General features: G+C 38.3%; 1 protein-coding gene across 3 annotated transcripts; it reads left to right on the forward strand.

Annotated features, from left to right (window-relative positions):
- The first annotated feature begins 5,352 nt into the window (after window positions 1-5,352).
- On the forward strand, window positions 5,353-11,723 carry LOC125568421. 3 transcript variants are annotated; one of them, XM_048730714.1, is made up of 13 exons: window positions 5,353-5,545; window positions 6,070-6,210; window positions 6,306-6,359; window positions 7,453-7,518; window positions 7,649-7,767; window positions 9,282-9,327; window positions 9,410-9,444; window positions 9,530-9,568; window positions 9,661-9,694; window positions 9,877-10,020; window positions 10,375-10,457; window positions 10,938-11,139; window positions 11,290-11,723. In XM_048730714.1, the coding sequence occupies exons 1-13, from the start codon at window positions 5,353-5,355 to the stop codon at window positions 11,475-11,477; spliced, it is 1,344 nt and encodes a 447-aa protein (XP_048586671.1). In that variant the 3' UTR covers window positions 11,478-11,723. The 3 variants fall into 3 exon arrangements, with proteins under 3 accessions (XP_048586671.1, XP_048586672.1, XP_048586673.1); XM_048730715.1 differs by having other exon boundaries at window positions 9,533-9,568; XM_048730716.1 differs by lacking the exons at window positions 5,353-5,545; window positions 6,070-6,210; window positions 6,306-6,359 and adding an exon at window positions 7,018-7,162.
- The last annotated feature ends 1,286 nt before the right edge of the window (window positions 11,724-13,009 follow it).

The following is a 13,009-nucleotide window of genomic DNA, read 5'->3' on the forward strand; positions in this document are numbered from 1 at the left end:
CTCACTGAAGAAATGAAAGGAAAACAAAGAGTGCCTGCACTTCTCTTTAATACCCCAACAGAATCCCTGACCAACCTTAATCTAGAATCTTATGAAGTCATACCATGCGAGCCTCTTCATGATCTTGGCAATCATATTGCAAATTTCTTTGCTGAATTTCCAAGCCATCTGATGGGTGAAGAAAAGGCTTTGATAGAGGAGACAATCACACTCAGTCTGGCAGGGAAAGACAGCAAGAGATGTGTGGACCAAAGGGAAGCCCTTATCAAAACTGCTGGGGTGGCACACCAGTCCAATATCATGTCCAAGAAAGCCATGGCTGCCATTGACACCTTGGTTGAGATGCAGAGACTCCTCTACGCGGCAGACAGCCAAAGATCTCCGGCCTCAATTCTTAGATATAGCAACCAAGCCTGGTACCACGCCATATTGTTGATAGATTTTGTGAAGGACACAAAGAAGCTAACCTCAAGAAAACTGTATGGAGTGTACTTTCATAACCTGACAGCCCATGCTACCAGTACATTGCGCTTAATGTCTGGACAAGCTGCTAATGCAGAACGACAAGAAAGGATCTTTAACAGTATCAAGCGCATCACGAAGCAGACATCGAATTACCATCAAGGGCAAATAATACCTAACCTTTTCATCCGCTTGCAAGCAGAGCGCCAGATAGGCCTGCAACGAGATGATGTGTTCAGACAGCAAGACCATGTAAGCAAGCTAGCAACTTGCCTCCCATCTCCCAAGAACACTGTCATACCTGAGGAGCTCATTCAAAGGCATAGCCATGCATGGCAAGCTCACCTCCAAGAAATAAGTGACTTCTTAGTTGAAGGAGAAGGTGTTTGGTGGAAGAAAGTTGAAGATGGAGTTGAATTTCATGATGTCACAGACATTCCCTCTGGTTGTGGGCCCTCTCTTCACCACTTTCGATCCAGCAACTTGAAAAAAGAGGCTGAGAGACTAGACAATTGCTGGAAACATTGCATAGCCAACAGCATTCCCCTCCCTACTCACCTCCTAAGAATCGACCAAGACGATGGGACAACACTTAGAATAAGAATTGACCCAGAATCAGTTCCTGCTGACACAAGGAATGCCTCAGATGAGACAAGTGAAGAAGATGAAAATGCTGTTAGCATTACCCTGGCCCCAGATGAAGTAGTCTGTCACAATGCAGGTTTCCCCCTACCGGAAGAGGTCCCACACAAAATGAAAAGTATGTATTTGGTATGTAACCTGTATGTAAAAGGCATGTCTTTTTTGTACTGGATATGTATTGGGTATGTAAAAAAATACATACCTTTTACATACCTATACTTACATACCCTAAACATACCCTTTTCTTTTAGCCATCTATGTATTTGGTATGTAAAAATACATGCCTTTTATTCACCCACACTTACATACCAAAAACATACCAATCCTATCCAATGCACTTCTATGTATTTGGTATGTAAAAATACATACCTTTTATATATCTGTCCTTACACACCAAAAACATACCCCTTCTCTTTTAGACGTCTGTGTATTTGGTATGTAAAAATACATATCAATTACATATCCATTCTTACATACCAAAAACATACCGTTCTCTTTAATCCATATCTATGTATTTGGTATGTAAAAATACAAACCTAATATATACCCATTCTTTCATCCCAAACATTTGCCGTTGATCTATGTATTTGGTATGTAAAAAAAACATATCTTTCACATACCTATACTTTTATACCCAAAAAAATGGCAGTATTAGGCCATCTATGTATTTGGTATGTGAAAATACATACTATTTACATACCCATTCTAACATACCAAAAACACACCCATCTCATTGCTGTATTTGGTATTGAAAAAATGCATGCCTTTACATACCTATACTTTCAAAAAAGCATACCTTCATTCAGGGCTCTTCTATTAATTTCGTATTCAAAAATACTTTAACCTATTCACATACCCATTGTATGAACTAATAATAAAAATAATATTTATGGTAATGGGTCATTATTCTTGAAATCACAAAAAATTTATTTATAAATAAATAATTAATTAACTAAATAAAAAATCTGTAAAAACAATTATGAAAAGTACCAGTGATAAGTAATACGGTATATTTCTAATGATATTTAATTTTGGGTGCAGTTTGGAATTAGGATTAATTATATAAGGTAAATTTACATTGTGATTCTCACTCTATATTGTCTTTGCGGGAAAAAAAAATTCTCATTCTCGCTCAATCCTATTGGGAGGTATCCCAAGAAAAAAACAATTGTCATTACCAGTGTCAATAAAAAAACATGTCTGAATTAGTGTATGAACAGGTACGCAAACAATGCCTAACGGTTTCCTGTTCATGGGAATCAGATGCCTGACTTCTGCTTTTGGTCCTCTCAAGTCTGAGCTGGATAAGTGTTTAGAGTGCAGTATTTCATATTCCTCTATCATAGCTACATAACCATGCTCAGTACACTGGCAAACCACCTCGCAGGTAGAGCTTCGGCAGGGCTTTTTGTACTTGACAAAATAGAGGACGGACCCATAAGCCATCTCATCATCATCAGGCTTTGTAAACTGTACAACAGTCGAATTTCGTTTTGTTACTCGGGTGTATCCTGCACTGTGGATAATGTTATCGCCACGTTTTAATCGGTAAAAACATTTGTACATTATGTCGAATATTGCCACATTTCCAGCAATTATTTGTAGTTGTTCAACTTCCTGGAGAGCGCTGATGATATAAGGTTTAAGAGATCCCAGTACCTGAAGCTTTAGATTCTCATCAATTTCCTCGCTCACATGCCCAACCCTTCGTTTTTGAGTTAATGACTGACAAAAGTGTTTTACGTTTAAATCCGTCACATTTTCAATCATTTCTGGTAAATGTTGTAAAATGGAAACAGCTCTAACAATTTGGCCCTCAACATTTTGTGAACCATGAAAGAGGCTTCTTAAGTCTCCATTTAAGTCCTCGTAGAAAAAACAAGAATTACTGAAAAGAGGGCCGTTGAATCTAACAGAATCAGCAAGATGTAAAAGCTGATGAAGATTAAAAGTCATAAATCTGTCATCGTAGAGTCCTTGAGCTCGAAGACAAAAATGTTCCAATAGCTGATTAGCCTTGTTTATCTCCATTGGAGAAATTGACTCTTTAAGCAACATATAAACACCACACACAAAAAGCATTAAGTGCTGATAGTGTTCATTTGGCAAAATACCCTGCATTACAGGCAAGGAATAATAAAGTAGCCAGGTTCGTAACTCAGACGCTTTGTAATGCGACCGTTCCTCAACACTTCTTGGTATCCTGCTGACGTAGTTTGGCGGTTTTATCCTCTCACGCCGTTCGTCACATGCTTTGACGCTATTTCCACAATACCAAGAACATTTCTTGTGTTTCTTGTCGAACCAGTAGCACAGTAATTGTTTCATTACTCCTAACAAAACAGCGTGCATATAATCAATTGCCATTCCTTTGACAATATTAAAACCTGGAAATCCAAATGCCATGCTTATACCTTTCACGCCATCTACAGTAGTAGCTTTACTCGGAGACTGCGCAGCGCTCTTTGCATCTCTCAAAAACTCGCTGTGTGTTCTTAATGGAGATAATTTTTTCCGGTCTGGCATTTTAACGTAAGGGAAAATGCGACAGTTGCCTTTTTTCTCTGTCCTTACGTTTTGCCCTTTTGCCTTGCAATATGGGCAACCACATTCACCATTAAATTGCTTCATACACATGAAGAGGCATTTTGCAGGAGCATCCATTGTAGTGCTTATTACAATAGCTCGCCAAGTTATATCAGAACCATTTAGATTTAAGGTAAATCCGTCATTATAAAGTGTTTGAAACATGTCCTTAAAAGGATGCAGAAAAACTGAAAAGAGAGGTTTCGTGTTCCCGAACCAAAGGCCTGCAAAAAGGCGATACTTTCTTGAATACCTCATACGCGGAGGCAAATCACATATAACCATGTAAACCGGCCATATAGCATAGCTGGAGCTTTTAAACAATGCCACACCGTCCGTGTTTAGCTGAATAGCAAAATTGTTTGGATTTCTCAAAAAACCATGTTCTTTAAAAAATAATTGATAATTTTCGCCGTCAATTATATCCTCGATGTTTTCTGGGCAGTTCCGCCTTCTTTTGTCTTCCTCGTGGTTGAATCGGTAGGACGTAAGAGCTTCTACAAACGAACTGTCTTTAAGCATGCATGACAGCTGTGTGATAATTGGAAATACTATAAACGTATCCCATGTCTTACTTTTTCCAGGGGCGAAGCTCTTTTTGCAGTGCACGCAATTTTGCGTTGCGATTGGCTTAGTTTTTCCCAAGTATCGATTGCACCTTGTACAAAAATAGTGCCACTCTATGGGGGCACTCATGGAGCCTAGGTGATTCCAGAGTGTGTGAAGTGTTTTCATGCATCTATTAGGTACCGGGCAATGAAGGGAGATAAGTATTAACAGATGGGAAATCGCGGAAGCAGTAAGGCTCTCTGCCATCGCAAATGTCATTATAGCTGCTAGATGCATGGTCACTGTTAGCAAACTACCAGAATAAATTGGCGGATCCTGCTCTTGTGCAGTCATCAGGTCTAAATCTGCCCCGTCACTTTCAATTGAAGAGTCATCCAGCTCAATAAAGTCTTCTTGTTCTTCGTTCTCGTCTTTACTTCCATGTTCATTGTTAATTTCAGTTTCCGAGTCAAAAACGACGTCTGCAAGTTTCTCCCAGTCTTCGTTATCCAAATATTCATATATCTCCGCTCGGTTTTCAAAATTTCTGCTAGTGTGAACAGTGTCGGAATTACAAGTGGTCTCGCATGCAGTACAATCAGCTACAAAATTATCTTCGCTTTCGGATAGGACGTCATCAGGGTATTCGGCTATTATATCCTCCGTCGTTAAACTAGAAGCTCCCGCGAGAGTATCGTCTATCTTATCTTCTGTTTCTAAATCCAATAAGTTATCATTTTCGTTAGGATGAGAATCTGCAAACTTGCTTCTTGTTCGGGTTGTCCTGGGGATCTTGGATGGCGAAGTAATTGTGTTATAATACTGACAGTACCGTCCTTGCTTTTTTCGATTCTTTCGACCATCCATGTTGTTTTTGCCTGTAACATGAAAGTAATTCCGTCTAGTTTTCAGTTGTTTGTTCAGGCCATTATCTCTGGCCTACGGTATCAATCAATCTTGGCAGTTTCGACCTGATTGGTCAGTTTTGTTTTATTTTGTGATGTTCACGTCTATTTCGAGCACGATCTGGTTAATAACTAGCCTTTGTCGCATCCGTTTTTCCTACTCGAACTTTTAAATAGTCGATCACCCGACCGACATTTTCAACTACAAATGGCATCTCGTTTTCCAGCATTTGCATTGGTTAAATGGATAGGCGATCCAGAGCCCGAGTGTTGGAAGGTGATATATACGAAAAATATATGTACCGAGGATATACCGGAGGGAGTAATCGAGGGTTCAACCTACAATGCTGTGTGGGATCCCAAGCAAGAAATGGCCCGCGCCAAAGTTTTAAAACTTCATGGTAAGTCTCTTAATAATAACTTCCCATTATACATGTTGCATTAAAATTGCCTGGACGTATTAATGATTTGCAATCGAACATATCTAACCCTCAACGAACGCGATAAATGACAGTTAAACTTGAAATTCTGGTCTGCCCGAAGAACTCGGCGCTGATCACCCGAGTGTGAATTTGGAATATAAGAGTTAACCACCATACAATTCGGATTTTACAGACATTGGCCTCGGTTTTATGCTTGTTTGCCCCTTATAATTATTTTCAGAATCACCTAAAAAAATCACCATGTGGCGCTTAGCTGTTATCACTAAATTCCACAGTTGCGACAGAGGCGAGACTTGGCGCTCCTTGATTGATTTTAATCGAGTAGTATAATATAGTTGTATGAAATACTGTATTTTATTGCTTGAGACGATTAGATTGGCATGAGTTGTACTCCTTGGTTAAAAGTTAATAAAAACAAGAACACATTGCTGTTATACTTTCAGATAACAAAGCCTTTTTAAATGCTGTTTTTGCACTTACAGATAGTAAAGCTTTCTTGAATAGTATAAGGAAGCACGAGTACATAGACCCGTTTGAAGAACAACGGAAGGCGACTTTAGATGGTGGGAAGCGACGCCCAAAACCAAAAACTTTGGGAGGCGATTTTGTTGCTGAAGATATTGGTATTTGACTTATCTTTGTTTACTCATGTTTGCGTTTATGTAATGAGTCGTGGCGTTTAATATAAATATTTTCAGTGATTTTATCGGTTTCACAGAAATAGATGTGGCCCGAGAAACGGCAACAACCCGAGAAACGGCAACAACCGGAGGTGGGTAAACAAAAGCTTTAATGTTGCGTGAGTTTTTTTTTTTTTTTTTTGTAGTCTTTTGTAGTCCTGAGAGACTTTTATATTTACCGTCATGAAAAGCACTTTATGAATAATGCTTTTAATCAAAGGTAATTAAGTACTGTTTGCATTTCGTAACATGGAGTTCCCCAGGTAGAATCTGTTTCCGGCACTGTCAATGATAAGAACATGATAAGAACAAACATGCCGGAAATGCCTTCAAGGTTGAATCATCTAAAAGAGCGTTTTAGGATGTCAAACATATATCAAATAAAAGGATATGGTTCTCTTTTTGATCGGTCTGTTATTAGGAATCAAAAAGTAGTTCCGTTGTATTTTGTTCCGTCTGCAGAGGCCAATTACATACGCCTCTCTTTAGCCGCTCCAAATTGTTGCCGTGAAATATATTAAAAGCTATTCTACATTCGCGGTTTGATTGATAATAGTCTAGGTGACAAGCAGACAAGAGATGGACCGAATAATATTGGTTTATCGAGATTTTGCAAAGTATCGGCTCATTATAAAAGCGGCGTAAATAACCTTTATGACTTAAAATTCTAATCTATTAATCTTGAATCTATAGCTGAGGGACTAAAATCCGAATCATTTGACTGCTCAGTCTCTCTTTTGTCAAAACGTCCATAAAACAAGAATTATGACGTCCGTGCTGCCCGCGCTCTATTCACTGGCCCAGTATAAGGGTCAAGTCGATGGGGCTCTGATTTCCCCGCACCACAAGGCCAGGGACCAAGGGGCTACCACGGCGGGAGCATTTTCCAGCACAAGTTAGATGATTTTTGCTTGAATCATGTCCACCCGAATACTTTTAAGCCTTTTGAAATAAAAAAAGCGATGAGATGTGGTAATTACGAACTTTAATCACGATGAAGTTCACAAACTCAATTCGAAACACACAAAAAAAGCTAGTTTCGCAATGAATGTTTAGTTCGGAGCGAACTTCGGGATATTCTTGGGAAAAGTATGAAAACAACTGAAATGAAACAATTTCCTCCGGGCCTTAAACAATGGGTCATAAAGTGTTATTTATTACCTTTATTTTAATTTATGGTTATAGGCAAGAATGTCAATGAGGAAGAGAAGAAAAAAACTAAAAAAAGGACCAGTGACAAAGCTTCTTCGGGTACGTCACTACTTGCATAATATGACAATAATAGTATAGTAAAAAAATAGAGTACTTGGGAAAATTTAAGCGGCAGAACCACTGAAGTACATGATTGGTGAAATTCATAATAACAATAAATCCTCAACAGATAGTAATGCTCCAGTTAAGAAGAAAAAGTCATCAAAAAAATCATCAAAAAACACCCCCCCTGCGACAACTGTGACCGGAACTGTGGAAAGTTGCGACCAAATTGCTGAGACACTTGAGGTTAGATTTTCAAACATTTTCAAAGAAATGGAGCTTGTGAATGTGAGAAATATACTCTATACCACCCCTCCTTCCCTCATAACTATCTTCAAACACCCAAGAAAAACAGGTCAATCGAAAGAACTGTCATGCTCGAGAGGATCTGTACAGGACCCGAAATGATCCCAGGACCCGAAACGATCCCAGGACCCGAAACGATCCCAGGACCCGAAACGATCCCCAAAAGTACCCCAACTGATCCCGGGACCCGAAACAATCCCCAAGAGTCCCCGAAATGAACCCCAAGGAATTACAGTAATGGACAACTAAAGGAATGTGTAAGGATTGGCTTTCAGTTTTAAAAACATATGAAACATTTAGCTTTGTTTGTGTTATTAAAAGGAAATTTACATTAACTAAAACTATAGTATTAAGATTTTTATATACGACTGCGGGGGAAATACAGTGGTTGAGTCAGAAATTGGGGTCAACTAACAATTCCTGTGATAGTAATTTGAGGAGCCCGGCGTGGATAAATCATTTTTACATAACAAGCCATAAAAGAAAGTCTTAACAGATGGGACATGCTGCTTTACATAGGAAGCGAAATGTTTTAAAGTTATTTTTTGACATGTTTGTTTTCGGTGAATGAAAGACCTATCATATCATGAGATCATGCCGGGGTGTACGCACGACTACATGAGGAAATTCAAAACTCACATAATATTGCTTTCACATCCTCTTAATATTTTGCATCGGTAGTAGAAGGGTTGTTCGAGTGTATTACTCAGTGTACTTTTGTCATTCCATCTTCTCTGCCAAACCGGCTGCCTAAAATGTGTCGGTAAATATTCGCTCGTAAGAACAAGGATTTCGTGGTGAAATACATGTTTGGTTGTCAGATGAATATTAATTTTTAGGGGTGATGTTTACCGGAAATGAGATTTATAGTGTCGGAGTCATGTGTCGGAACCGCAAAATGTTAAGAGTGTGATGGAAGGTCAAAAGTTTGGTTGATCTGAGCAAGGCTGTGCTATGTTTATGCTATATTCCTTTCAGTAGCAATTTAAAGTTGTGTATTTGTTTTGGACTCTGTTTATGGGTTTAACGCCGGGCAATGTAATAAATAGAAGTATTGTGTTGGAATTTAATATTTTTAAGTCACGTTGTTTAGAAATCGAGTCGCTGTTAACCCTTTATTATGATTCAAGAATTGCAAGTATTTCTTCTGCTTTCCCTCTGTCCATTACCGTAATTCCTTGGGGTTGATTTCGGGGACTCCTCGGTATCGTTTCGGGTCCGAGGATCAGTTGGGGTACTTTTGGGGATCATTTCGGGTCCTGGGATCGTTTCGGGTCCTGGGATCATTTCAGGTCCTGTACAGATCCCGTTCCTCGAGCACGACCAGTAAAGAATTGCGAGAAAGTACACTGAACTTTGCGAGCAAGAATTCTCAGCACTGAGAATCGAGATATCCTCAAATTTATGAAATCATAGAAAATCATAATAGACAATGTTTGTTTATGTACATATAGGACATCTCGATTGTTGCTATCAACGAGAGATCAACACAAAGAGCGGGTAAGGAATACTCCAATTTGTATTCTCAAGTCTATGATCATTCATGATGATTAGCTATTTACGTTTCATCCGTTTATCACAGGGTGCGAGCTGAATCAGTCAGAACAAATAGTCCAGGTTGGTACGCAATTTGAATGAGAAGTTCAGGATCTTAATTCTATACCTCTATAAAATTTTTTCAACCGCATTTCTATTTTCAAAGAAGTCGGCCTCCCGCGATTTATCAACATCGTCACTCAAGGTTTGTCAATTTCAATTAAACGGTTCTGAAACGCATAAAAATACACTAGTATAGATCCCCAAGTTTGAAGTCTCTCTTTAATTAACCAACAGGGAGTCACAAGAGACAAGCCAGCACATACGCAGCGTAAGTATTTTTGTCATTATTTCACTTTTCTATTTCATATTTATATCAAAAATTATTATCCCCATTTTCAGGGTAGAATTGCTGTAAAAAGAACAGTTCAGTATAGACTCCAAAATCAGATGTCTTTTATTCAGGTTCTACTTGAGGGTTTCCGCTCTATTAATTTTTTTTTTCTATTTCAGATGCGCAGAAAGAACCAAAAAAAAGGCCACTTTGCCCAAATCCTATGTGTGTTTCCACGAGAGATGAGCTTAGTGAGCTGAAGGAAAAATATGGGGCTTTGGAAGCGCGATTCAGGAGACTGAGCAGATCAGATGGTATCCAAGGTAAATATTTTCAATTTAATGGGTCAAAACGGGCGCCATTTCGTATTTTGTTGGGCTTTTTCACAGATAGCCTTTGAAATATCTTTCAAGACATAGCGTAAGTTATATTTTTAATTTTGATATTTTGTTCTCCGACAAAAAGGGAGCTTATATGCAAAATATTGAGCTAAAAAATAGTTATCTTGCATCTTTCCTCTCTGTCCTTTTAGTTGAAAAATTATTTTTTACGTTTACGTCATCCTCTTCTAGATTGTTTTCTGATGATATAGAGATCATTTTCCACGTTTACGCCATCCTCTTCTAGTTTGTTTTCTGATGATATAGAGATCATTTTATAATTGTCATTGATTTTAGGAAATGAGCTTCGAGTACCAAATGTACAAGTAAATGATGGGCGGGTAGGCGTGATGAGTGAGGCAGAAGCGGCAACGAGAAAGGTAATAATAAGGATGGATACAGGAATTTGAGAACAGTGCAGGGTTTATTAGTCAGCCTTGAACATAAGTCTTTAGTTTAAAAAAGTTTAAATAAAAATGAGTGTGAGGTGTAATCCAACCTTACGGGCATCAGGTCACAGATAGATTTTCTTGGGCGACTTGAAATACTTAGCTGCCATTCAAACGAAGTCAGTGGCTATGAGTGGTCCTCGCTTGTTAATTCGGGAAGTCCCGATTCGCAACAGCCGGGACTTTCCAGCGCTTGACAATGATAATTTACTAATCAGATCACTCAGTAGCCGCCGACTTTGTTCAAATGACAACTAACTATTTCCAATTGCCCGTGAAAGCAAGAGCTTGTCCTATCGCGAGTACTTGATACGATATTTAAAAAAATAACTCAAGTATTATTGACGTCGTTTTATGAACTATATGTTATTTTGGGTACTGAACGTTTTTTTTTTCTTTCATTATTTGCAGTTAGTTGAATTAGTTGCGGGCAGTGGTGTCTTCCTTTCGAGGACAGCACTTGCATTGTGCAAAACCGCACACACCAAGTCCTCGCTGGCTACACGCCTTTTAAAGGCGTTTTTTTCAGAAGAAGAAAGGCGCGAGGGAAAAATCTCTGAGCAGGGGGAGGTGGGAAATTTGCTTAACCAGCAAATTATAACCACTATTAAAGGTGAGAAAAGCTAAGTTTTGATTTTCCCACATTAAATTGTTTTCGCATCAGGTGAAGTTATGGTACCGCGAATATTTGGTATATTGAATAACTCAATTAATGACGATAATAACAAACGTAATGCGAAGTGATTTTTTGTTACATTAATAGCATATGCGTCGAGGCAGAACCTCCCAGACGGGTGTAAAAAAGGCATCACAAGTGCCATGAACCTAAGTATAAAAAACTTGAGGAGAGCAGCACGGAAGTCAGCTTGTGAAGATGATCTGCCAAGTCTGCCTAGTCTTCCTGATGATGATGATGATGACTACGATGCAGATGAGTCTTTGCTTGATTGAAAACTTTGGCATAGTTTTTACCATTTTTTTAAATTTATATTTGATAATAAACAATTCGAACTAGTAATCAAAAAAGTCATTTTTTGTGAATCGAGATTATGTGCCGATCTAGGAATCAATTAAACATTTCCAGTGATTTCCAGGTTAGTAACTTTACCTTTGCAGCTTAGCAGTTCCAGGTAATCTTATTGATCTTTAAGCAACAATTTAGTTTTACTTTGCGCATAAAGTGTGTTATACAACGTTCTTTGGGTTTAAATTTTGCGTGTGACATGTAGAGGCATAGATACCATGTTGCAGGGGCGTTTTATTGATATGCTTACAAACAAGGAAAGACTAGCTGCTTGGCTCAGTCGCTTATATCAAGTTATCCCTTTAGCTATGGGACACATTTAGATAATGTATTGTACGTAAAATTGGCACGATGCCATTTTAAGGTAGCCTTGAGCTATGTTTGTGGCATGTCCAAGGTACATTTTAGGTATGTAATGGGTATGTAAATTTCCATTTAACGGTATTATTTGTGAAGGTACATTTTGGGTATGTAATGGCTATGTAAATTCTATACCATGCCTTCTTCAGGTAGCCTTGAGCTATGTTTGTGGCATGTACAAGGTATATTTTAGGTATGTAATGGGTATAATAATTTCCATTTAACGGTAGCATTTGTGGTATGTTCAAGGTACATTTTGGGTATGTAATGGCTATGTAAATTCTATACCATGCCCTTTTAAGGTAGCCTTGAGCTATGTACCCATAAGGTACATTTTAGGTATGTAATGGGTATGTAAATTTCCATTTAACAGTAGCATTTTGGTATGTAATCGGTATGTTTTTAGCAAGTTTTTGATATGTAAATGGTTCCCACTATATATATTTTACTTGCCATCTACATACCTAATACTTACCATTTACATAACTATAAATCTTCAAATCAAGGTCGCTTTTGGTTATGTAAAATGTATATTTTACAATGTCCAATTTTGATAGGTATTACATGCCAATTACATACCACCTAAATTGGTATGTAACAGGTATGTTTTCAGCAAATATTTGGTATGTAAATGATATCTCATTACATACCGTCTACACACAATTTACATACCTAACACTTACCTTTTACATAACTCCAAGGTCTTCAATATCAAGGTCGCTTTTGGTTATGTAAAAGGTATATTTTACTATGTCCAATTTTCATATGTATTACATACCCATTACATGCCTTCCAAGTTGGTATGTAGAGGGTATGTTTTTAGGAAGTATATGGTAGGTAAATGGTATCAAACAACATACCTTTTACATCCCCTTTACATACTCAAATTTCTGCATGGGGTACCACCAGTACCTCTTATAGCCACTGCTGACATCATGGATGCCACAGAGAGTGAAGATGAAAATGTAGTTGGTATTACCCTGGCCCGGGATGAAGTAGTCTGCATTGACCCGGATCTCCCTCCACCCGAAGAGAAACATGCAAATGAAGGGAATTCCACCACATCTTTACCAACTTCACTTACACCAGAACCAGCCAC

This window comes from Nematostella vectensis, chromosome 7 (assembly GCF_932526225.1).
Source record: "Nematostella vectensis chromosome 7, jaNemVect1.1, whole genome shotgun sequence".
NCBI classification, from domain to species: Eukaryota; Metazoa; Cnidaria; class Anthozoa; order Actiniaria; family Edwardsiidae; genus Nematostella; species Nematostella vectensis.

Bases quoted from the DNA above. Each gene is read 5' to 3' on its own strand.
- LOC125568421 (XM_048730714.1), top strand. From the start codon at position 5,353: ATGGCATCTCGTTTTCCAGCATTTGCATTGGTTAAATGGATAGGCGAT. The intron at 7,768-9,281 runs GTTAGATTTTCA...ATGTACATATAG, and splicing joins AAATTGCTGAGACACTTGAG to GACATCTCGATTGTTGCTAT. The intron at 11,140-11,289 runs GTGAGAAAAGCT...TTACATTAATAG, and splicing joins AATTATAACCACTATTAAAG to CATATGCGTCGAGGCAGAAC.